Genomic DNA, 27,337 nt, shown 5'->3' with positions numbered 1-27,337 from the left:
TGACGTGTTGCTGCTGCTGCAGTATTTACTGTCGGGAAGAGAGATCTAGTCTCTTTAGAAATGATGTCCGTTATTAGGATGCAGTCTTTTAAACGACTGCCCTCTGCCTTAATGGGATTGGTTTGGACGCTGTACACAACGCTGGCATAGACGCTCTCTTCAAAACGCCATCAATCAACTTCACTCATGAAACTGTTGGTATGATATCTTATGCCAGACAATGTTGAAACGACTACGAGAGGTTGCTTGCCAGGAAAAGAGTTAGATCAACAAGTGTCTGACCAAATTACTCATGCTGTCTTTTTCTTGCTTATTCGTTTAATTTCTCCTCTGTTTGTATACCACTCCAGAAATGTACTCTAATAGATATACTTATAATGTATAATAATATATACTCTATTTTGTAACTTAATTCTAAATGAGGCTTTGTTAGTAGTGTTAGAAGTACTGCTAGATCCTACGAGACCCTTGCCTTAAATAAAACTACCAATACAACACTTATGGGTGGGTAAAAATATTGATACGGCAATATATCGTGATACTTTGCCGCCCAATACAATATCGATTTTTCAACTCCAAACATCAATTTAAAAAAAAACATTCATGTTTAGACGCGTTGTGAATGTACTTTATCCTTTTTCATTTTATTTTTAATATTTATTCCAGTGAATTTCATGGGAATTAATAAAATGGAGAGGCTGTTTTGAATGAAATAGTTTTGACTCAATTTGTCCTCTGATCAATATCATCTGATGTACATATACAGGTACTTGTATTTTCATCTTTATTTATATCACAATATCGTGATAACGTGATATATATCGTATCGTGACCAAAGTATCGTGATAGGTAATCGTATCGTGACCAAAGTATCGTGATTCGTATCGTATCGTGAGGTTCTTGCCAATACTCACACCTAACAACACTATACAAGTACTATTTTTTAAATAGTTGCATGCAAAATCCTTCTTAAGTAAAGGTGGATGATACTGAAAATATTGTGTTACAGCCAGGCAGCAACTTCCGGTTCTAAAAAGTGAATCCAATGCTGAAGTGCCTTAATCTTACATTCTCTCTAGTGACCATCAGGGGGCGACTCCTCCTGTTACAAAAAGAAGTCTGGTTGCATGGAAGTAGGTACCTACTTCTCACCAGATTTATTATCTCACTAAAGATGGTAAAGTTTATGTATTTATAAGACTCCACTCTAGGTGGAACCTTTTATAAAATGTCCTGTTCTCCTAGGGACAAGTCAAAGGACCCTTTGTCCTAGTTTGTACCTTTAATTCCAAGAGTGCAAGCAGCTCAAAGTGCTACTAAAGTGCTTCTGATCTGGAGAAAACACGTTTAATTACACTGCTTCCTCACATTTGACTTCGCTCTTGAAAGCAGACTATTTTACAGGCGGTGTGATTTATAGAAAGTCGATGTGAAGAGACGAGCGGACACCATTCATTACTACGACTCTGCATTCATCCTGAGGCTTTATGAAACACACTACAGAAACAAAAGGCAACTGGAGGGCAAATAGGAATAATAATTCACATTTTTTTATTCTCAGTAAATAAGGCATTTGTGCAAATACAAGTAAATACAAGGCAAATAGTAATGTTGAGTGATCGAGGGAGTGATTTTAGAAACACAGCTGTGTTGGTGAAGAACATGTTGTTTTTTCCCAGTAAATCAATGAACTGACAGATCACCTCAGTCATCACTCTGATCCTCCTATTAGCCAGCGTTCTACAGAGTCGAAGCCCTTCTGAGTGTGACAGCCGCTGTCCTGATGATCAGTCATTACGCATCATTAGCCCAGCACTTTTGGGCGGGAGGGGTCACCTCGGTCACCTCTACATGCCCAGGTCTGACAGCGCATCACTCTATAATCACCATGAATAAGACCCGAGCTGAAAGAGACGGGCACTGAGCTCTCACTACTGTTAATGTAATCATCCCTGAGATGCTCTACGACTGTTGGTAGATTTGATGGATCCCAGATGGTTTATACATACCATTCATTATTAGGTGAGAGCTGTAATTTACTTAACATCCCACCCTCCAAGCCAGTCGGCGTCGGTTAAAAAGAAAAAAAGATCCTGAAATGAGATGAAATTAAAAAAGCCTTATGAACTTAATCAACTCCAAATAGAAAGATCTTATAAATGAAAGAGATTGGGGGAAAAACAACCCTGAAAATGAGGAATTAAGTTCACATCTTTGAAGAATGAGGGAATTATGTTTGAGGTGCACAACATAACATTCATAATGAATCCCTGGTTGGATCTGATAATTAAGATGTGTGTATCTACGCCACCCCGTTGGTGTTTCTTCCTTTATTGGTTTAATGAATCCTCTGACTTATTCATCTGTTCTCTGTCAACTCACATAATCAGTTATTTCATTTACTTGTTTACTCCTCTTGTTTCACGCCTCTGTTTCTTTTTTTTTTTTACTTTTTTTTTTCTTCTGTGTACTTTTTAACTGTCATTTTCTTAGAATAAAAAAGAAACACAAAAGCCATGAAATGTTAGATGAAGATTAAAATGAAATGAAGATTCAATCAGATGACTCAAACTGATAGGGGTGAGGATTGGCAAAAACAGTACAATACGTATCACGATACTTTGGTCACGATACGTATCACGATATCACGATATTGTGATATAAATAAAGATGAAAACACAAGTACCTGTATATGTACATCAGATGATATTGATCAGAGGACAAATTGAGTCAAACTATTTAATTCAAAACAGCCTCTCCATTTTATTAATTCACATGAAATTCACTGGAATAAATATTGAAAATAAAATGAAAATAGTTGAAAAATCGATATTTTATTGGGTGGCAAAATATCGCGATATATTGCCGTATGGATATTTTTACCCACCCCTACACACAGCCCTTCGTCTTATACAACGTTCTATACAGTCAGTAGCGGGATGGTTCAGCCCTCAAATACACAGGAAAGCTCTTTCCATAATGACTGATTTTAGTTGTCAGTCTTGCACCGCCTGACTGACTGACTGTAGTTTTAATGTTGGAGCCAGGAAAAAGCCCCTCAGCTCCTCGGGCTCCAGCTTTGAAGTCGTCATGAAGTGCAGCACAAAAACCTTTGGTGAGGCGGCTTTTAGCTTTTATGCATTGAGCCGCTGGAATAAAGCCTCCTGTGGATTTTGACTCAAGTGTTTATCTTAAACATAACTCCTCCATCTGTCTTTTCCCTCCAATGCTTTATGACCATTGGGTGTAATTCATTTGATTTATTTTGCTTATATTATTTCACTTTATCATAATAATATCTTTTAACAGTTTTATGTGCATGAGTCTACTGTTGTTTTCAATCTTATTTGTCAGCTGCAAAGCACTTTGAAATGTACCTATGAGATCAAATTGTAAAGTCATGGTTACCTGGCAATCATTCCTTGCTAAATAGTTTCTCTTTATCCTCCTTTACCGACAGAAGCAAAAACAGATATATTTGCTTTGCTTTCCGTCTGAGGGATTCCAGGTTTCCAAGCACAGATAAAGGATGAAGAGCCAGCAGGAGGATCACAGTGATTTAATAAAGAATAGAGGCTCACAAGAAACATATAAATAAACATAATCTAATAAAACAGCGCTCACTAGGTGTTCACGACCACGGGGCGAACACGCAGGGTGCTTTTTAATTACGCTGAGTCGTGCTTCCGTCCTCTCTCCTCGTTTGACCTGGAAATCCTTCTTCTGGAGGATCATCAGATCCCTTAAATGCACCTCGAATAGAGAGAGAGGAGGCTTCAGGGGGAGCTGAGAGGGTTGTTAAACTACTCTCGTATTGGGATTGGATGGGCTAAGATGCAAGGAGAGGAGGTGAGGAAAGGAACTGAGGAGACATGTAAGGAGACAGAAAAGCTCCCACCTGAAGACAGGAAACACAAGACTGACAGAATAAAACAGGGAGCGTGACAGAAAAAACATCTAGAAATCAAAATCCTCAAGGCGACGGATCACAGAACTAATATAAGCAACTAAACAGATAGAATAAAAAATCAGACGGTCTGTGGGAGCCAGACAGCGACCACTCTGCCTCCATGTCAATGAATCCTCCATCTGTTTGCGCCTCTCCTCCCACTCGCACACCTTCGCCGCTCGAAATAACACCCAGACTCGGCGAGCCGCTTCCCAAGGTCATGAAAAAAATCAAACCGTCAGAAAAAAAAACGCAGCAGGGTTTCCAAGGAGGGATTCATTCCTTATTCTACTCCTGATTATCCATCATTTAAGCCAACTCAATCATTTGAATATGACGTTACACAGCATTAATAAGCAGCTCTCCCCTCCGTCAGCTCCACGAGCCATTAACACGCTGAATATTTAATCATGTGACTCTTCCTCTCCTACTCCGCCTGTTAATGGAGCCCCACATTTCATATCCCTCTCCCACATCCCACCAGCACTGTTGACACTCACCTCCAACGTTATGGATCAGCGTGGGGGAGGAAGGCCTTGTTTCTCCTCGCTGCTCCGGAGGAGGAGGAGGAGGCGGGGCTTCACGAGCAGCGCTCATTAATTAAGGGGGGAATGCATCAGTCATGACTCCCACCAAAGCTCGAGCATATTAAGGAGGGAGTGTGTTTAAGTGAGTGTGTACCTTTGTGGGCCTGACTGACACTTAAAGACATAATAATAATAAAAAAAAAGAAAAGGTTCTTCTGCAGTGTTTTAATGTATTCTTTCTAATCGTCTGAATCTAATTATGCATTCACTGCAGCTTAATCAGTTTGATAAGCTCAGCAGTGAGACCCCAATCAATGAACGCGTCGCCAGAAATCAATTAATCACCATCTGAAATGATTCTTTCATGTCGGTATAATTATGTTCTTTTGAATCTGGGTTCTCTTTTTCCCCCTCTAATGGCGCGTTGCAGGGTTGTTGGTTGTTGTGGCCCTCGGGTCGACTCCGGAGCCCCCACATTAGCATCGGTCAGCGGGGGGCTCATGAGTGGATCATGTGATCGGTATTAGGTCTTCCATGGCATGTTGGATCTGCTGGGCCTAAAGCTACAGTTATTATTCATAAAAATACTCGCTCTAAGTGCAGATTAGTTTGGGAACATGCACATTAAAAGCACATGAACTATGTTTTAATTACATTATACAAATATATAAAACAGCCGTGTCCATAGTGCCTACAGTTGCCCATAAAGTTGGAATATTTTGTCATCAGACACAATCTTCTGTTTATTCCCATTGGAATGCATCAGTCATCTCTTTTGATTAAATTGTGTGTCCCAATTACCGAGGTGAAATGTATTATTTTGTTTGTGCTAATCATGCAGTATAATATTTACTGCTGTCCACTCGTATCCTCACTGTTTCAAACACTCATATCTCTGCCAAAATATGACCAAATACCAGTGAAGTTAGTGGCGATAAACATAAGCAAATACAGGCAAAGCCTTTTTTATGAGTTCTGTAACGTATCTGGATCTAATCTCTTCATAAAAACCACCGACCTTGAGAGCGTTCTTCACACTCGAGCCTGAAACCTAAATCACTTCTGTCTGTGTTGTTTTTTTGTTATTATGAAACATGGCTGACTGTTATAAATCATTTCAAATCCAAGCTACAAATGTTTCCGAGTGACCCCTCAGGCTGTCAGTTTTTGATACTAAAAATATATACACCTGTATATTTCTTTAACTTTCTCCGGGGCCGTCAGCAGATGCCTCCGAACACCAACGTCTGAGTGAAGACAAACAGCTGGGAGTTTAAAGCTGCTACACAGAACCGAAGCCACCTCTCATTCCCTCGCTGCCTCGAGCTAACGGCTAACATAGGAGTAGCATATATAGAGCAGTTCATGCCACCGGGCACAATATAGAACAGCGACCCCGAGCCTTTACAGTAAGAACGCTGTGTCGTTTCCCAGCATGTTGTTATTGAGTCAGCGCTTCATGAATGAAACAAATGTATATTTTCATGCTGACCTCGCACTGTTTTCTGTAATAAAAGAGTTTTATGGTACGAGACTATTTAAACAGCCCATAAGGGACACGTTACTTTCAATTCAAGGATGAGGAGAGAAAAAAAAGCCAAAATCGCATCCGTCTCAGCGCTCCAGCTGCAGATTACTCAACTGATGGGACGCTCTCGTCTGTTTGCATCTCTGCAACCTTTAAAACAGGAAACTCATGGTTTTAGTATCGGTGTGTTGTTTTGATGATTTATACTGGATATGAAGTTACATCAGATATCATCCATGTAAAAGTGGATGGGTCACACAGATACAGGACTTTCACACAGCACACCGTTGTTCGTGTCCTGTGAGAAAAATAACTTTACATGTTGTTTTCCGTTTGTTGTGCAATAAGACAGTTTCCAGTTTGAAATGTGGTTATTAGGAAGTAACCCCTTGAGATGCCCGAACATTAATACAATGGAAACACAATTTAAACAAAACATGAAACAGAAATGTACACACACACACACACACACACACAGACACACCAAAAAAATGTAATTAAATGACAAAAAAAGATGGGAAGGGGGTCCTCATAGAGAAGCATAACAGAGGATCTACATTCAAAGAGTATATATATAATAGCAGTAAGAAAATAGATGATTCATTAGTGATACATATCACACATTATTGTGTTAAGGACATGAACGAGTAATGAGAAGTAATGATGATATGGATCGAATATTCGCAGGTGACATTTTTAGGTTATGGCGGTGCATTATTTTAATAACGACTGGGTTGAAGCGAGGGTGAATTCTTCCTCACGGCGTCCCAAAGAAGCAGCGTAACTCCAGATGGACGGACCGTGCGTGATCCGTCTCCTCCGTTATCTTGTGTTTCCGTTCTTTTATCCGCTCTGTGATACGAGACCTGGAGACGCCTCCTCCTCGTCTCATTACTGTGATAAAGAGCCGTGATCACCGCGGGGATGTTTCCTAGGTGTGTTACTCAAAAGGGGAAGATAACTATGAGCTTTTTATTAGGTTTGTTTTCAAGTCAAAAAACAGCTGCTTATTCTGCACCAATCACAGTTGTCCTGATCCTCACATGTTACCTCTGCAGCAGCCGCGGTCCCATCGTCTTTATTACACAGTTACTGATATTTTATTGGGAACGTATTGAGAAATTCCAAGCGACGGTCTCCCGAAACCTTGTAAATGCTCCGCTTGTTTGCATGATTCAGTGAATGTTAAGTGTTGATGCATTCCGTGCCTCGCGAGTCGCCGCTATCTAAGCCAACATCATTAGGCTAATTGGTGCTGATGCTGAGCAATCAGTCAGCACACCTGGCATGCATCCGCTGCAGCTCCGAGCAGCTCCACCACCTGACGGCTTGGAAGTAAAGCTGGGCAGCTGTGCGTTTGCCATTGTTTGTAAGGAACTAAATTCAAATCCTGAATTTTGAACGTGCCGAGCAGAAACAATAACGCTGACCCAGCGAGTGTGTTGACTCTCTCTCTCTCTCTCTCTCTCTCTCGCCCTCAGAGCATGACGAGTGCGCCAGCGGCCAGAATCTGTGTGATGAGAACGCCATCTGCACCAACACCATCAGAGGACACCTGTGTACCTGCAAGCCGGGCTACGTGGGCAACGGCACCATCTGCAGAGGTAAGTCGTCGCCCCTCCAACGGCGCCCTCCAGACACGCAGATCCAGACCCCAGACCGCCCTCCTCCGCACCCTTTGATGGGCGGCTGACACCTCTGCTCCCGTTAACACGGCGGTCGGCCGAGGTTCACGCCTCCTTCACGTCGCCTCGCCGGGCAGCAGCTGCCACGGAGATGATGAGGGTTGATCCTTTTTTTTCCTCCACACATGTGTAGCTCGTCTCTGTCTCACTGCACACCCGGCTCCCCGTTGACCTGTCGCCCCACCCGGGTGCCTCACCCGATTGGCCCAACAGCAACACACAGATGGAGGGAGGAAGGAGGGCGATAATGAGGAAGGGTTCCAGGTGGTTGTGTTCATGCAGCACTAACAGTTGAAATATAGATATAGATACCATACTCTGTTCCTAAACCTTAGTGGTTTTGTTGCTTAAATTTAACTTCTTGTGGAGACGGAACTTTATTTTGAAAAGACACTATGCATGTAGTGAGTGTAGGTTTACACTATCCTTTAGCATTACATGCATAGAGTCTTTTCAAAGGTTGAATAGCGAGTGACAAATGAGTTACGTGACTCGTGATAAGGCTAACGTGACAACACAACGTGGGGAAACAGCAGACAAGAGGCCGTACGTGGACTGTCTCCCTCTTTATACCATGACCGTGCAATGACCACCATGTAATGTATAGAACCGGATCTGTTTAGAACAGCCTTCTGTCAGCCGGATGCTGAGTGTTCTTAGGACAGCTCCAATGAAAACAGACAATCAGTGATTCAATCAAGGTGGAAAAGTGCCTCAATAAGAGAAAAATCGTTCTCAAATGGACCGTCGAAGGCATTAATTTGACTTGCACGGTATTATAGATATTAAATATGTCACCTGAATACAGGATAAAGCTTTAGACGATGGATGGATGGATGGATGGATGGATGGATGGATGGATGGAGGATTATTTCTATTTTTCTGATGAGTTATTTTTAACATTCCATACTGAGTATATCTGCCGTACCAAGACGGATGTACGATGATTCCCTGCACAGTAACTGATGACTCATGAACTAGTGAGTATATGACTACGTAGATTAACAGCTCATGCGTTTTGCACGAGACACAAACAGCTGTTGGATGCAAGTCCTGTGTTTTTTGTTTTTTATTACCCATCCACCATCCCTCTCGTTCGCCCCGTGTGGACTTTCTCACTCTGTCTACTATGTGAGTTGCTCGGAGAGCGTAGCGAGTCAGATGAAAGCCCGGGGCGTCGCTGCAGACCCTGAGGAGCCTCGGTGTCACCAAACAAAGAACTGGGCCACGCCGGTAATGAACTCTCATGTTCAAACGCAATGAGGTTTATGGTTTTTTGCTTTGTGTCTGATGTAAATCTTACCTCTTAAAAACATGTCATTGCATTGAGCACAACTTGCATTATTTATTTTACATTTTTTTGTGATTTTCTCTTTAATACTGCAGTGATACTCACATTAAATTAGTGCGTAATGATTGAGGAACCATTACTATACAGTATTAGACAGGAGTCGAGCTTGGTATGATAAGGTACTGATAAGCTTTTGAGCGTTTTGAACACAGAACTATTGCTCTGCAACCTTGATATGTTACTCTGGTTTCAGCAGCTTGTCACAATCAATCTAAACACTGTGCTTTTTGGCCCAAACGAGCCGTTTTCATTGGCTGGCAAAATTTCAGGAAATGGCATCTTTAATAAACTCATGTTATCTGCTGACAGATTTGCCGTTTAATGATTCCCCGTTCAGGGGGAAGCTGCACTGTTGTTTAACAGCTCCTTTTATCCCGTCAAAATAAAATAAAAAACAAAAAACACTAAAACTTAATTTATGTTCATTTACCGGTTACATGAAAAGCACTTTTCATTAGCATTTGTTTCTGGGCTCTGAGACCCTACGATGGTGTTCATATGAGTGAATATGTGCAGTGTAGCTGTTTACATGCCCTTTCACATTCTGTGAAACGCATGTACACACACACACATCCTCAGGTTTTAGCCCTCTAGGGTCATGTGACCACTCAACAACAACATTTAACTGTACATGTGCACTGAAGGCTGCCGCAGCGGGACGGTCTCTGCAGGTTCAGGGAAGACGGAGCAGGTTCAGCCAATCGCGGTCCACGCTGGGCCGCTCTGCAGCCTGAGGAGACTCGTTAGAGCGTCGGCGTCGCAGTCGGCGCTCCCCGATGAGCAGAGCCGATATCCCGAGGGTCCATTACCACAGCTGTCCTCCGTCCCACCTGAGTATTAACGGCCGTGTTTACAGTGCAGCCGCAGGGAAAACACTCTCTTATGTGTTCAGCTTTCTGAAGCTACCGTCGCCTTTCTCAGGAAAACACCTGGCTGAAGTGGCAGTGAGTAGTTACCGCGGTTACCGACGGCATGGATGTGAAAGGATTCACATTCGGTCTGTTGAGTCGATGCTGGATTCATTTTTGATAAAAATTTTTATTGAACCTCGAATCCTCAACAAATTCTATGGTTTTATAAACCGACGGAGGAAACCATGGAAACCATAGCAACGGCCATTTAAAACAGGTTGCTTTTAATGCCAGATTCAGTTGAAACATTGCTGGCATGAAAATTATACTGTTTCTACTCGTCAAAAAATTACCATATACATATATATATATATATATATATAAAGGTGTCATGTGCACACAGACTGCTGGAATTAATCCCATTTAATGTATGAAAAAAATATAAATCTTACTTGTTCATAAACAAGAATAAAGATCTCATTTAACAATCGATGCCGCTGTTCAGTCGCTACTGAAAGCTAGCGGTGATTGATTTGTCATGTCTGGGGTTTAATTAGTCAATAAAATAAAAATCTCATGAGCTGGCAGGGAAGCTCTTTCATGCCATTTTCCTGACTGTGTTTCTGCTTGGCTGCCGTCCAAGAGACGGGAGCCGCATTAAGCTTAATTAGGCTCTGATTTCCCAAACATGATTTCAATAAACTTCCGGTAAAAATATGTTACATCGTGGGATATTAGCTGCTGAGAAAGAGCCAACATCACCAGATGGGACGGGGTCAACCACAGTGCTGGTCCTTGTGAGGCTGCATTATGTCCTGGTGTCGTTCTATGAGAACCCGACTTAAATCTCCCTAATATTCCAAAGCTGAGCTCAAAACCAAAATTCGCTCCACCGCCTGGCGAGCTTATCGCCTCGTGATCATGTGACAGCTCGTTCAGCAAAGGTAAAACTGAAAACACGTGTCATTCCGAACCCTGCCGTGTTCCACCGTGATCTCTCACTCATCGCCGTGACAACCAATAATGTCTAATTAGAAGGACAGGACGGAGGACAGCATGTCAGAGATGCAAAGTGAGTGCAAGGGGGCGAGAGATTATGAAGATGAATGCAAACAGCCACAAACGTCTACCTTTTCGGATGGTCGCCAGGCGCGTAGACGCACGTTTCCAGACAACATACGTAGTTCTCTAAACCGCCACACTTTTCACTCGGGAAGTCACAGTCCATATGCAAACGTTGGAGCAGAGCAGCCAGAGAGGCAGATGTCTGGAGCGATGCTTAGAATATGAATTGAATAAACATAAATGGATGGAAATGACTAAACATTACAGCCGTGCCGGAATATGAAATACGCTACATGCTTAATAGACAGCAGAGCAAAGGGTATGTCCCCGAACATTACATCACTTTTTGTTTTAGAGCTCATTTTGTGCCCTAACTTTTATAGTCTAAACTATAACGATGTACTGATCCAGGATCAGCCCGTCTACAGAACCCACTCATGTCACTTCTACTCGCTGATGCTGTTCGTCCCAAGCAGGTGAGGAAGGAAATTCTATACTTTTTAACAATGCCATTAAAAACTTCTCATGTCTTACCTTTCCTATTCTGGCCAATTAGTATTATGTGAGTGGGGAGTTGGAGGAATCTGCCCCCCCCCCCCATGAGATCTCATTACCGTATGACGCCGACAGTGTTGGCCAATCGACCTGTGCCTCCCATCTCATTTCCCTCATACATCACCGCAGCCCTCTCAGGAATAAAGGGAATTAGTCATTAGTCTGAGTGGGGCGGCGCCCCCCCCCCCCTCACTAATGTTAATAAGGCGAGGAATTGTGTTGCGGCCGGCCTTGAGTGATGACTCCACAGTAGACGAGGTGTTATCGGCTTTCTGAGCCAAAAAAGAAGGAAAAAAAAGAGTGTGATTATCTTGACGTGTTGAAAGCCTGAGAGGTGGTGAGCGCCCTTCAGTCACAATGGCCTGTTTCCTGTGAAAACCTTTTTATTTTATTTATTTTTATTCACCAAAAGAGGGAGCATTTTGTTTGCAAAGGTATGATTTTTTGACATTTGTTGACAGAAAACGGCTTCACATGCTGAGTCACACTTTCTATGTTTGAAAACTCTCCTGTCCGATGATTGTCGGGTCTTATGGAGTGATCATGTGACTCACAGCGTCCCTGAATGTTTGACTACAACCCCAGACCTGGTCCGGTCTGGTCTGTGGACCTTTATCGCTTGTCTGGAGGGACTTGGAGCTTAAAAAACACTGTATGTAATAAATCATTATAATGATGAGATGGGTAGCTTCAACTTCAACAAATGTAGGTTCTGCCCCGTACCCGGGTCCTCGTAGGCCAGCTGGACCACATAAAGGGACCACATAAAGAAAGGCCTCCATCTCAAGAGCCCATTTTCACTCCTATCGATTGACTGTTCTGCCTGGAAGTGAGAAGAAACGAGGGGTTAAGACACCCTCTTTACTCATCCTCCCCCTCCCTCTCGTCCTAAAAAAGAAAAAGAGAGGCTACCATTATGTCATCTCCTTTGCAGTACAATAAATACCCACAATAGTTCAATCGGAGCACGCAGCGAGATTATAGATCAGCATTGTTCCCGCTGCCAGCCTAATGATCAGCGGCCGATTGCCGAGCCTTTTGTCGGCGGCGGAATGAGTGAGCTAATCTCGTTAATGGTCCGTTTCATTCCCTGCGACTGGTTTGTATAGACAAAGGGCTTTTAAATAGCCGGGATTTGAGCAGCGAGTCTAAACAGAGGACAAAAGGCATCGACTCGTGCTTTTTTTTTTCATCTCGCTATCGGAGCTAATCACAGAGGCACCATGTTGCAAACCGGCTAGCAGCGAGCAGTGAGACCCGCGCTAATGGATTCTGAGGGAGGAGGGGGGAAGGTGGGTGTTGGATCCAGCCCTCCACTTCCCCCCCCAGTACAAGTCTGCAGCGTTTAATTCTGTGTTTACATAATTATTGCTCCCCTTCATCCCTTTTTGATAGAAACAACACATTTCGGCGCTTCTCTGCTGTGTAGTCCTGTGCTGGAGGGGAGAGTGTTCTACAACATTTAATTGGGTGGAAACCACAGTATCTGAAGCTATGATTAATTGCAAATGTGGAGGGGGAAAATGTACCAGGGAAGAGAGAAAAAAAAACTTGTTTTTGAAGCTTTGTAGCAATTATCATTTGAGGCAATTCACTTTAGTCCGTGCCCCCACTGTTAGATGTAGCTGCGGCAACGAGAAAAAAAAAAAACCCTTCTCCATCAGATCCACTCTTTAAATGTGATTTAATACACCGGGACCAAGTCGAGCAGGCTGTCCTCATTCTGTCTGATCCCTGGTGGTGATGCTTTTTGGTTGTCTTCAATCAGTTGTGTCAGTGCAGGATTAAATCTGGAATATATAACACGGTGATGCCTGTCTGTGGTACGGATAGGAACTCCAACGCTAGCGCCCCGCCAACACTCCTCCAACAACGCAGAAGAAGAAGATTATGGTGCACTTTTGCACGTTGTAACGAGCCCCATCTGAATGGCTTGGTGATTCGCATGTTTGATGTCCATATATTTGCCTTAATTCACAGTTTGTGGGCCCGGATACCCAGATGTACAGTATATGCACTAACAAAGGAGTTCCTCCACGTTGAATATACCCGTCTTTCAACAGTAAAAACCTCCTCCTCGTGAAATAATCATTTGAAGAAATGAGCTCGTTACAGAGGCCCGAACCTCGTAAAGAAATCAGTGCTGATACATTTAGTGACCATTATACAAACGACCTCTTACGGCACTCTGAGGCCTTCTGTAATTGTCGTTTGGGATCTTCTGAAAAGGGCTTTTCTACAGTTAGAGGGGGGTTTGATGAATGGAATGTCCCGGCTTTTTACTCAGTTACCCAGAAGACTTACTGTGCATCGATGTTTAACACCAGCGATCTGTCTAATGTGGGCTGCACGGTGGTGTAGTGGGTACTCAGAGGGACCGGGTTCGATTCCCGGGTCGGGTTCCTTCTGTGTGGAGTTTGCATGTTCTCCTTGTGAACAGTGTGGGTTCTCTCAGGGTTCTCCAGCTTCTCCCACAGTCCACAGACCTGTCTGTCTCTACATGTCTCCCTGTGATAGACTGGTTACCTGTCTGTCTCTACATGTCAGCCCTGTGATAGACTGGTTACCTGTCTGTCTCTACATGTCTCCCTGTGATAGACTGGTTACCTGTCTGTCTCTACATGTCAGCCCTGTGATAGACTGGTTACCTGTCTGTCTCTACATGTCTCCCTGTGATAGACTGGTTACCTGTCTGTCTCTACATGTCAGCCCTGTGATAGACTGGTTACCTGTCTGTCTCTACATGTCAGCCCTGTGATAGACTGGTTACCTGTCTGTCTCTACATGTCTCCCTGTGATAGACTGGTTACCTGTCTGTCTCTACATGTCTCCCTGTGATAGACTGGTTACCTGTCTGTCTCTACATGTCAGCCCTGTGATAGACTGGTTACCTGTCTGTCTCTACATGTCTCCCTGTGATAGACTGGTTACCTGTCTGTCTCTACATGTCAGCCCTGTGATAGACTGGTTACCTGTCTGTCTCTACATGTCTCCCTGTGATAGACTGGTTACCTGTCTGTCTCTAGATGTCAGCCCTGTGATAGACTGGTTACCTGTCTGTCTCTAGATGTCAGCCCTGTGATAGACTGGTTACCTGTCTGTCTCTACATGTCTCCCTGTGATAGACTGGTTACCTGTCTGTCTCTACATGACTCCCTGTGATAGACTGGTTACCTGTCTGTCTCTACATGTCAGCCCTGTGATAGACTGGTTACCTGTCTGTCTCTACATGTCAGCCCTGTGATAGACTGGTTACCTGTCTGTCTCTACATGTCAGCCCTGTGATAGACTGGTTACCTGTCTGTCTCTACATGTCAGCCCTGTGATAGACTGGTTACCTGTCTGTCTCTACATGTCAGCCCTGTGATAGACTGGTTACCTGTCTGTCTCTACATGTCAGACTGTGATAGACTGGTTACCTGTCTGTCTCTACATGTCTCCCTGTGATAGACTGGTTACCTGTCTGTCTCTACATGTCAGCCCTGTGATAGACTGGTTACCTGTCTGTCTCTACATGTCAGACTGTGATAGACTGGTTACCTGTCTGTCTCTACATGTCTCCCTGTGATAGACTGGTTACCTGTCTGTCTCTACATGTCAGCCCTGTGATAGACTGGTTACCTGTCTGTCTCTACATGTCAGCCCTGTGATAGACTGGTTACCTGTCTGTCTCTACATGTCAGCCCTGTGATAGACGGGTTACCTGTCTGTCTCTACATGTCTCCCTGTGATAGACTGGTTACCTGTCTGTCTCTACATGACTCCCTGTGATAGACTGGTTACCTGTCTGTCTCTACATGTCAGCCCTGTGATAGACTGGTTACCTGTCTGTCTCTACATGTCAGCCCTGTGATAGACTGGTTACCTGTCTGTCTCTACATGTCAGCCCTGTGATAGACTGGTTACCTGTCTGTCTCTACATGTCAGCCCTGTGATAGACTGGTTACCTGTCTGTCTCTACATGTCAGCCCTGTGATAGACTGGTTACCTGTCTGTCTCTACATGTCAGACTGTGATAGACTGGTTACCTGTCTGTCTCTACATGTCTCCCTGTGATAGACTGGTTACCTGTCTGTCTCTACATGTCAGCCCTGTGATAGACTGGTTACCTGTCTGTCTCTACATGTCTCCCTGTGATAGACTGGTTACCTGTCTGTCTCTACATGTCAGCCCTGTGATAGACTGGTTACCTGTCTGTCTCTACATGTCAGCCCTGTGATAGACTGGTTACCTGTCTGTCTCTACATGTCTCCCTGTGATAGACTGGTTACCTGTCTGTCTCTACATGTCTCCCTGTGATAGACTGGTTACCTGTCTGTCTCTACATGTCAGCCCTGTGATAGACTGGTTACCTGTCTGTCTCTACATGTCTCCCTGTGATAGACTGGTTACCTGTCTGTCTCTACATGTCAGCCCTGTGATAGACTGGTTACCTGTCTGTCTCTACATGTCTCCCTGTGATAGACTGGTTACCTGTCTGTCTCTAGATGTCAGCCCTGTGATAGACTGGTTACCTGTCTGTCTCTAGATGTCAGCCCTGTGATAGACTGGTTACCTGTCTGTCTCTACATGACTCCCTGTGATAGACTGGTTACCTGTCTGTCTCTACATGTCAGCCCTGTGATAGACTGGTTACCTGTCTGTCTCTACATGTCAGCCCTGTGATAGACTGGTTACCTGTCTGTCTCTAGATGTCAGCCCTGTGATAGACTGGTTACCTGTCTGTCTCTACATGTCAGGAAACCAGTATTTGTTTTGTATATTTGGGATAATGAGTCTAAATAGACGACAAGGATCATTTGTAACATTAAGCTTCACTTCTTCATGCATGTTTGCAAATAAGATGAAAGTAGATTATTGGTTGTCAACACATTTCTAGGTGTTGCAATTAAAACGCACAAAGGAAGACGTTTGTTATTTGACAGTGCAAATAAAAGACAACATGAACACACATACGTTCATGTGTCGCTCCTCGCGGTAGACATCGAAGCACGCGTCGCCCCGGAAATATGAATTGTGCTGATTAGACACGCCGCCGACAGATTCCTTTTTAATGAGGTGTAGTTTCACGGCTCAGTTAACTTGAGAAGTCTTCATACAGTATGCTGCAAAAGTGAGTAAAGTCATGTGACATATTTGTACAAACCTGGATCTGTGAGCAGATGATGAATCATACAGCGGTTCATCCGTTGATAAAGGTGTGCTCATTTCTCCAGACGCCGTCTCCCTCGTCCAATCAACGGAAAATTCAAAGAAAAACTATTTTTTTCCTCCCCCCTCAGAACCAATTGTGTTAGCCCTCGTCGTTTTCTCAATTATAGAGAATTTAATTTACAACCTGCACTAATGGCATGAAGAAGTTCACCAGGTACAGACTGTGGTGTAAAATAAAAGCCTGTTTTCACACAAAGACGGGGTTTTGGAGTGGGACTGAAAAGCACAAAGCCCAAAGGCTCCCGGCTCCAAAACACTTTAGTTCGGATCTGTGGACCCTGACTGATTTATGGCACGCTGCAGGCAGCACACACACACACACACACACACACACACACACACACACACACACACACACACACACGCACACACACACGCACACACACACACACACACACACACAAGGATAAATAGTGGATAGAAAAGTCAAGGAAATACTTGACTAGTGAAAATGCCTGGAAACTTAATCTTGTGTAGTCCGATAGTGTTTACTCACAGCCAGTGCTGAGGATATTACTTTCTAAAGGTAATCCATTAGGAATTACTGAAGTTGGAACTTTTTTTTTTTTAAAGTTACATTTAAAGCGACAACATCAAGGCATCAAATTTAGATTTGATTCAGATTTAAGTACCAAAAATAAGAACTTTAGTTGCACATCCAGGAGTGAAGAGTCAGAAATCACTCTCCTGCTATGAGTCATAACTGAACACACACACACACACATACACACACACACACACACACACACACACGATCAAAGGTGATGACTGATGCATTTTACTAGGAATAACCAGAGGATTCTCTCTGAAAACCAAATATTCCAACTTCATGAACTTTAATCCCTGATATGTTGAACTTGAATAAACTTCCACAAGTCTTCTACAAATAATAGAATAAAGATGCTTCTTATAACTTTCCTTAGAATGTTTTCTAGTTGCATTCATGGGTACATTGCAGGAATAGTTAAGTTCAGCATACTGTTGCCCAGTTAAACAAATATTGGCTTTAAAAACAGCAGAGTCCCACAGTGAAATGACTCCAAGGCGTCTCTGACTTGTGTTCGTCCAGAGGGGACGACACAGTCACACTTTGAGATCCCGTTTAACGACAAGGGGGTTGTCAGCCGCCTAGTTTTTCATCTGGTGCTTCCGGGCACAACCGGGCACAACTTATATTTTATGGTGATAATCATATTTTATTTCCCTCTGTACTCAAAGCAGCCAACAGCCTCTGCCATTCTGTGTTTTATCACATTCCTCCTCTCGTACACACCGGTGCTCTCTGACAGGAATACGGTCAATGAGTCAAAGCAAAGAAAATAATAAATAAAAAATATATATATTAACAAAGGGCTGCATTGAATGCCCTGCAGGTGGAGTCTGCTGAAACACCACTTCCATCCTGCCAGTGAGTAATGAGTAACTGGGCAATCAGCTAATCAATGATTGCAGCCCTCCACTAATGAGCGGATGGACTCAGAGATATGGATCATACATCCTTTTATGAATTTCTCATTATAATACTAATATTTATTGACTCGTGTTGTCGTTGTTGTCACTTTATCCAAGTTGCAGTCAGGATACGATCTGTGATTTTATTTATTATTTATTATGTTTGCCTTCATATCATTGGATGAACAAAGATACAGGAAGAACAACAGGCTGTGCCTCATCAGTGTGTGTGTCTCTGTGTGTGTGTGTGTGTGTGTGTGTGTGTGTGTGTGTGTGTGTGTTCGTTCCAATCTGATATGCAGGTTTCTTCAGCTAATTAGTGCAGTGTTTTTGGCACACCAGACACACACACACAGCTCATCAAAGGAAGAGACAGAAACAATTTGTCACCAATAAAGCAGCCAGAAATAGGAAAGTACAGAAAGAGTTATATTATAGTTTGGATGTAATTGATGAATACAAAAGTAAATAACATAGACTTTATTGTTCCAAAGAATACCTGTCATCTTTTATTCAGATGCAGTATAAGCCACGCTCACAAAACACGACTTTCAAAGTCGCTTCGGTGTGTATAGCAAGCCACACATCTGCTGGTTTACTAGAGGGGTCCAAACCTAAAACAAACTATTAAGCTGTGATTTTATTGCAATAAACGTATAAAACAGATGCCGAAGTATCTCCATAATAGTGCTGATTTGTAAAAAGTTGTAAGTCACGGTTATTTAAGTCTGTCTGCACGACGATGAGAGAAGAACTTTTAAAATGCTTGTTTTCTGAATGGAGTTCGGAACGATCGGATGAGGCTATGCTACCTTCTAGCTAGCTTCTCCATCTTTGAATAACATCATCTAGACAAAAATAATAATAAATCAACCTTGTTCTTTACCGGAGACAATCTCAAATCTGAATTTTCAGATTCTCCCGGGGGCCACCCAGTGCGAATTCACCTCTTTTTGCATCTATGCATTGACGTTTTATGCAATAGTGCTGTGTAGAATATGAATACACTGCATGGCATTTTTTTTGCCTCAAGCAAAAGATCTGAATACTTCTGCCAACACTGGCTAATAAGCTTATTTATTTGGGCTGCTAAATAAATAAATAAGTCAAACCAGAGCTCACACAGGCAGAATGAATGTTTCTGATCTGAGATGTTTGTGTGTTGACAAAGGGAAAGAAATGAAACGGAAGCGAAGGTGAAAGCGTGGAAACAGCAGCCGCCTCCTCGGAGGACGATACCACGGTTTCTTTTGCTCTTCAGCTGCCTTTAATCGCAGCTGCTCCGCCTGATGGAGCTCCAACCTGCGTGAGGCGCACATATCCCAACAAATGCAAATCCAAAAATTCACTTTACATCCAAAGCCCCTTTTAGTGCAGATTTCGCAGCTGTCACTTTTATCGTCTCACTTCCCTTCGCTCTTCTTTTATCATCCGTCGATCTCCCGTCTCTCATCCGTCCTCCGTCTCCTCGCCGTCGATCGGGGCGACGGAGGCTCTGATCTTCAGAGTCCACATTTAAACGCTAATGTCTTGCTACTTGAACTCAGTATCTTCTGAAGAGAATGGTTTGGTGTTCGGACACAATGAGTGGTTGCTCGTTCTTAGCAGATTTAATGACTTGAGTTTTCTCCTTGTTTTTTACTTGCTATCACAAAATGTGGATTTTTTTTCTTAAAACCTGTGATGAAGCGATATCACTTTGATTCATTGTTTTCAGATAGTATTTTTTTTAAATCCAGGGATTTTTCTGACTCCATATTAAATAAAAGGGAGAAAAAATTAAATTTTGATGAACAGAATACTTTCATAAAAGAGTATTTTAAACATTTCCCTCAAAAACTATATATCAAACTATGCTTCTTGTATTGAATGAAATACTGTCCTCGACTGAGGACATATTGTGTATTGCCAACCTTGTGTATCATAGTGCATTGTGCTTTATCACAAATGACACATTTCATTGTCACGTCGTTGTACTATATCACACGGTTGCATGGATCTCCTTCCAGTCCAGGAGACGTAACCGTCTGATGTTATTTCTGTTTATTGAGTCGTGGTGCGTCTTCTGTTCCTGTGAATGCTTCTCATCCTCAGCTCTCTGTTGATGAACAGATCTTAATCTCAGTGAGACTGATTGAATAAAGATAAAGTCAATTTAAAAAAACAACAAAACATTTAATAATTTGATTTTACAAACACCATTTGCATGCCAAGAAATAATCAGCAGCTCATTTCCTCACTTCCATTTACTCGTGGACACAAGAACCCTTTAAACCAGTCTGCTGCAGAAACACATGCTTTGAATGTAAGATTAAAATCTGTAAAAACTGAAACAATACGTCTTAAAAGTGCAATGTGTAATGTCTGGTCCGCAGCATGAGAACCAGTCAAAACAATATGTATCTAATACTCTTCACGTGTCAAACTGTAGTTTACGTTAGCCATCGTCCAAACCCTACTAGTGGGAGTCCTGCGGGCTGGTGGAGGTCCGGTGGAGGGCTGATGGTGGACTGATGGAGGGCTGGTGGTGGACTGACGGAGGGCTGGTGGAGGTCCGGTGGAGGGCTGATGGGGGGTTGGACTGATGGAGGGCTTGTGGAGGGCTGATGGAGGGCTGGTGGAGGGCTGGTGGAGGGCTGATGGAGGGCTGGTGGGGGGTTGGACTGATGGAGGGCTTGTGGAGGGCTGATGGAGGGCTGGTGGAGGGCTGGTGGAGGACTGATGGAGGGCTGGTGGGGGGTTGGACTGATGGAGGGCTGGTGGGGGGTTGGACTGATGGAGGGCTTGTGGGGGGCTGATGGAGGGCTGGTGGAGGACTGATGGAGGGCTGGTGAGGGGCTGATGGAGGGCTGGTGGGGGGTTGGACTGATGGAGGGCTGGTGGGGGGCTGGTGGGGGACTGATGGAGGGCTGGTGGAGGACTGGTGGGGGGCTGATGGAGGGCTGGTGGGGGGTTGGACTGATGGAGGGCTGGTGGGGGGTTGGACTGATGGAGGGCTTGTGGGGGGCTGATGGAGGGCTGGTGGAGGACTGATGGAGGGCTGGTGGGGGGCTGATGGAGGGCTGGTGGAGGACTGATGGAGGGCTGGTGGAGGACTGATGGAGGGCTGGTGGGGGGTTGGACTGATGGAGGGCTGGTGGGGGGCTGGTGGGGGACTGATGGAGGGCTGGTGGAGGACTGGTGGGGGGCTGATGGGGGAATGATGGAGGACTGATGGAGGGCTGGTGGAGGGCTGGTGGGGGGCTGATGGAGGGATGGGGAGGGCAGATGGAGGGCTGGTGGAGGGCTGGTGGAGGACTGGTGGAGGACTGGTGAGGGACTGGATCTAACCTGTGTTCGGTAGCAACAGAAAGTTTTCTGACCCTGAGAGTGGAGGCGGTCTCCCAGGATCGGAAGTTTTCCAATCTTCCAATTCTGCGAGCTACAAACTACATTCCATGCATCATCATCATCATTGTACTGGAGACAGGCAGCTTCAACTGTACTGTTGGATAGTGTGTGTGTGTGTGTGTGTGTGTGTGTGTGTGTGTGTGTGTGTGTGTGTGTGTGTGTGTGTGTGTGTGTGTGTGTGTGTGGTGAGCTGGCTGGATGGATCATACCAGTGTTGCAGAAGAATGTCAATAAAAAAGAGTTGTGAATTTCCCCTTGAAGCTAGAAATGACAAAGTTGAAAGTTAAAGGGAAACAGCATCTCTCCGGACTAACACTTCCTGAGAATCCAATTCACACGACAGCCCGATGTGATGCACACGTTCTCCTCCACATTCTGGTCATTCCCACCACCCTCCATCAGTAAACTCCATCTCATCACTGATAACAGCCGAGGCTTTGGAGGAAACGGTGTCGTCAGCAGGACCCGTCTCCGTAATGGATTCAGATAGATGGAGTCGTCCTGCACCAGCCCCTCGGTTATGAAAGCTCCTCACATCCCGCTGCCAAGGGCGTCCCCTTCCTCCCCCCGTGCTCCTCTGATAGGTTCATGCCCCCGCGATCTCCTTCCACAGATGAAAACAGATAAAATCATCCTGACGTGGCGTGAACAGCCAGTTAATGTTTGCCACACGCTGATTCATTCGGAAATAAGAGGCAGTGAGATTAATCTTTTCATTTTTCTATTTAGTTGTTATTCAGCAGTGGACTTTATTTGTGTGTGTGTGTGTGTGTGTGTGTGTGTGTGTGTGTGTGTGTGTGTGTGTGTGTGTGTACATAATGATACAAATCAAAAGAAACTCCCCAAGCAAAGAGACCTGTTTTGGCTTCTGGCTTGTTATTTATTCACAGGGTCCTGCCGGATCTCCTCTCCTTTCATACTTCAAATTCATTTGCACTTCAACTGGACACATAAATGCATCTTTTAAACACACACTGCTGCAATTATCACTTAGATAGATCAACACAGAAGAGCATTAGCATTCTTATGGAGCTGCTTTTGTGTGATGAAAGAAAGTCCAACAAAACACTCCCTTCAAACTCTCTTTGTGCTCTCCACCAACTTACAAGAGAGATACCCGGCTCTTTATCATCTACATGCAAATGCTCCCCTAGGTTCACCTTCCTGTGTCTGCCGGGTGGTGCCGGGTGGTGCTGGGTGGTGCACAGAGCCATCAGAGTGAACAAAGACGGTAAAGCAGCAAACCGTAAAACCCAAAAGAATAATCGCTGAAAAGCTCTTTAGATCTGAGTGGAACTGCAGTGTCAGGTGATTATTCAGTGGGTTTGAGGCTCAAAAAACAGCAAATGCTATGACAACAAGTAAAAGCTATACTGCTAGCATTTACCCCAACTGCTCGATCAATAAACACCCATAAGATGACAATTTGGCCCATAAAAAATTAACCAACAATAACCAGCCATCACCCTAAGGAGCTTAACAAGGCGTTGTCACGTTGTATTAATTAGAAATATAAATGAACGTACATTCATGAGATTCTAGCTAGCATAAAAAGCATTTATAAAGTCGCAAATTTGCTTTTTTTCTCTGAATATTGCTCCCCTCTCGGCTCCGTTGTTTTCTACAGTGGCCCTAATACCCCGTCGTATGTAATGTATTAGTCATTAGCATTGCAAATGTATCATAAGATCAACAATCTGCTACTAAAACTGCGAATGAATGCTTGTTTACCTGAATTACAGTTTACTGAGGGCACAACGAGATGACATCATTAAAAGAGCGGCGGACGCCAGTCGAACCCCAGGCAGTAAAAACACACTCCGTGATGGAAATGTGACATTTCTGTTTGTTTTACGTATTAATGAGAGGAAGGTTTGAGCTCTTCATCAGAGCAGAAGCATCCATTGACTTCATGTAAATGAAATCTGTTTGCTTTTTCTGCCGGCGTCCGTGTAGTTCAGGTATTCTGCTCCGTCATTCTTGTTTCGTGAAAGCAATGTGATAGAAACGTGTTAATATAATTCTCACGTGATAATTGTGGGATTAAAATTCAGCGTTACTTCTTCACTCTCAATCAGATCAACATGCTCTGTCACCTCTCTTATGGAAATCAGCTGATAATTCATGACTTGGTTGTATTTGCTCCATCTGAGTACATGACCCGTTATACACATGAAGCCAAGCTGGAGCATGACGTAAGAGCATTGGTGAGTATTTTCAGGCAGCCTCTTATTTCTGCATATTTCTAATAAAAAGTGTGTTTTTGGGATTAGGATTATAGAACATGTTTTTAAGGTATCAGTTGAAGTTTTTGAGACAGCGATCCGCTGGATTCAGAGCAGCACTAAGCAGGGCTGTTCAGTAATGGATAAAGATTCACACACACACACAAAAAAAAAATGGAGTTGTATTTTTGTTGCCTAAAAAAAATGTAATGACTTGAGAGAAAAAATAAAAGCTCAAAATGATTTAGAACGAAAGCCAGAATCTCAGAAGGCCATTTAAACACCGACAGCTGTTTTACATGGAGAAAATGCGGCGCGGAGAGAAAATCCGCTTGTCAGTTCGCTCATGTTTTCCTGTCTAACATAAACTAATGGCATCTTAGTTTTAGCTCGGTCTTCTGCTGCCATCTGGTTCGCCAGGCAACATTTCAAACTGTCTCTCTCTGAAGACACACTGCGACTATAGGTGCAATGAATTATGGTCACTGTAGTTCAGCGGCGGGCCTCCTTTTAATTAACGGTCACATCTGCGAGGGGCTGACGGGTGTCGAGGCACCTGAACTGAATCCATAAAAACTAAAAGGTAATTATGCAGAATTAGACCGCAGTATTATTACTGAGCATCATTTCAGTGGGATTAAAATATTATTTTTCACTTTTGTGAGCGCTACTTTTACATTTTAAGTAAATCCATGTAAGTATTTGTCATACTTATACCTGGAAGTCCACCTGGACCTCAACGCCGGTCATCACCATCCGTGAGCGATTTCAAATGTGAGGAGGCGGTTCGTTCCAGAGCGAGAAATCCCCCGAAAGCACCGTGTGGAATTAATTGCCGTGTCAGCAGTTATTGATCAACCACCCTTTTCAACCCTCCGCAGTTACATTACGGCGGTGGAAATCTTCCTTAACGCGACTTTAATCCGCGCCGACCGCCTGGCCCCGAGTCCTTATTGTCTTGTAAGTGCGGCCATTATCGCCGATGTTCGGTAAATGCCCAACAGAGAGTACAGCCAAGGGTGAAGTGCCTCGACTCTGATGCGTAACAAAGTGAGGCATTTTTATGAGTAAATGGGGTTGGCGTTAATTCTTTCTTAGCTGACTCTTCCTGCTCAGCTTCTTTTTTCTGCCGGGCTGGGCTCCTGCATTCAAGCTTGCTGCTGTGCATTCATTAGCAGGGAGGCTCTGCAGAGAGAGGGAGGGAGGCGTCCTTCCTCCCGACATCAGGTTGGTGAGAGAGAGAGCGATGAAGAGGAGTCCATTATACGCTCTGATGCTCTATCATAACTATTGGCGGTGTGTTATCAGCAGCGTTCTACGTTCTCTCCAGCATTTCAGGATCTTTTTATTTAAAAACGCTGGATTCATTTGTTTTTGGCCACTAGGGGGCAGATACACTACCATGACATATCAATTATAACATTACTGTGGTATAGCACTAGTTGACTAATTAATTAGTCGATCGCTAAAACAGGGGCTGGTTTCACAGTCTCACTATTTTGATAATCGTTGCATCGTTAAAGAAATATTTCTTGCAAAAATGACAGAAAAATGCTCTCAGCCTCTGGTTATGGAAATGTCCAGACTTTTTTCTGTTGCTGTATATCAAATTAAAATGAAACTATTCTAGTTTTGTTCTGACCAAACAAGTTATTTCACTTTCAACTTCCAGAAACCAGGACATTTTATCACAAATTTCGAGAAGATAGGCGGCAGATGAATCGGTAATCAAAATCATGTTTAATTAAACTTGCTATGGTTGTTATCTTTTGTTTTAGCAACGTGTCTGGCAAACACAGAGATTAGCATTAGCATTCATTGGTAAATGTGCATCTGATGACCTGATGGACGTCGTTCATGTTCTCTCCTCTCAGCTACGATTGGGTAACATCCTGAGAACGAGTGTGTAACTTTGTCTGTCGGCGGGTCGGACGCTCGGTGTACGGCGTGTTTCTGCTGCTGTAGCCGGGGACGGTGACCTGAAAGTCACACTGACATGTGACAGCGGTGTTGAATGCTACTGAGATGTGCAGCCGTCCAATCCAAACAGTGTGTGACCTTTGATACGGCCGTCATTGTCTCCACAACCAGACAAACTGTCTTCACCAGGAAGATCACAAACATACCCGACGCTTCCTCCGGTGTGTTTATGTATTCACAACTAGGGGCCTTGATGGATCACTGTAGATATACACTGCTTCATATTTTGACAGATTTGTGTGAGATATTATTGCCTTCCTGTAGCCATTATGCTTAATTAGGCATGCGAGACTAAACTAAAAGTAGAGGTTGCCGTTGGAGTCCCACACAGACTCCGAGCAGATTGATTGATAGAAACAGACGTACATCTGGACGAGTGAGACAAACGCTCCGGATTTGTTTTTATTTTTTGAAATACTCGCTGTCGTGAATTCCTGTTAGTTTGACACACTACGCGGCATCAAAACAATAAAAATAAAATGAGCTAAAAGAACCTAAGGGCTCCATCTGACACCCGGCAGCACCAGCTGTGCTCCCATGTGTTGGTCTTAGAAGTAGATGGAACATTGCTGTGTCCATTATCAAGTCAATGGTACCCTGTTTTCCTGCTATTTTATGGACACATATACAGGCAGGTTCCTCCTCCGTCAGTTATTGATCCTCATATGCATTCGGATGGAGTTGTTGATGGGACAGAGGATCAGGGCTGTATCCATATATGGTCTGCTCACCTGCTTTCACCCTTTCATAAGCAAATCCATTTCCTGCAGCAGAAATCCACAGAACCCTCCATTTCAATAGGAAAGGGAACGTGAGATGACACTGTGATTTGTTGATGTTACACTCAGATCACACCCATGATTAATGAAAATACAGTGCCGTTGCCCGTTGCTCCTTGCTTTGCAACCTGGTTAGGTGGAGTTGGACACATCCTGAATGCACCGTGCACTTTAGGTGGTGTGAAGCAGGTTGTTTAAATAACCCTGAGACGCTGTGAGCTGATGCCGGTTCATCACTATGAGTGATGTTGCCTCAGAGACCGTTGTAACCATCTGAATACAAAATTTGCTGCACAAGCAAAAACTATTTTTAACCCGTTTCCCAAGTTGATACTCCTTTAGTTCCCAAATCACATGACATGTATGTGATTCAGGAATACAATGCATTTTTAAACTCTTGACCTGTTATTGGTTCATTATGAAGAGTATGATTGGATGTGTTAATGTTATTAATGCTTCTTTTCTTCCATAGACATTACACATCTTCTATTTCTCCTGTTTCCGTACCTACCTGATTTTTAAAATGTCTCTGTGATATTCCTGCTCTTAATTCTGAGACGGCTCCTCGAACACCCAACGACCGTGAACGTGGCCGTTAGCCACGGCACCGACTGGAATGATTCCATTCTCACCACCCACTGGAAAGCAATCTCGGCCCCGTAATGGGAAACTCAAATAGCAAATCTGTGGATATAAGCATGTCTTGTGGAAGTCACGAGTCAGCAACAGGCTCAGTTAAGCAGCGAGATAGTTTAGCTGGAGGTCACGGGGACTACAATGAGTGAG

At 43.7% G+C, this 27,337-nt stretch overlaps 1 protein-coding gene across 1 annotated transcript in view; it reads left to right on the top strand.

The window, feature by feature from the left end:
• Window positions 1–27,337, top strand: part of LOC311015648 (protein kinase C-binding protein NELL1-like) — a 201,486-nt gene that overhangs the window by 147,481 nt on the left and 26,668 nt on the right. The window contains exon 14 of the mRNA XM_084013025.1: window positions 7,486–7,608. Within this exon, the coding sequence (XP_083869151.1) occupies window positions 7,486–7,608 (123 nt within the window). The remainder of the gene's footprint in view (window positions 1–7,485; window positions 7,609–27,337) is intronic.

The sequence above is a fragment of the Eutrigla gurnardus genome, assembly GCF_963514095.1.
Source record: "Eutrigla gurnardus genome assembly, chromosome: 1".
In the NCBI taxonomy this organism is placed as follows: Eukaryota; Metazoa; Chordata; class Actinopteri; order Perciformes; family Triglidae; genus Eutrigla; species Eutrigla gurnardus.
Note: the sequence above shows the minus strand (reverse complement) of the source record. Positions and strands in the feature narration are given on the sequence as shown.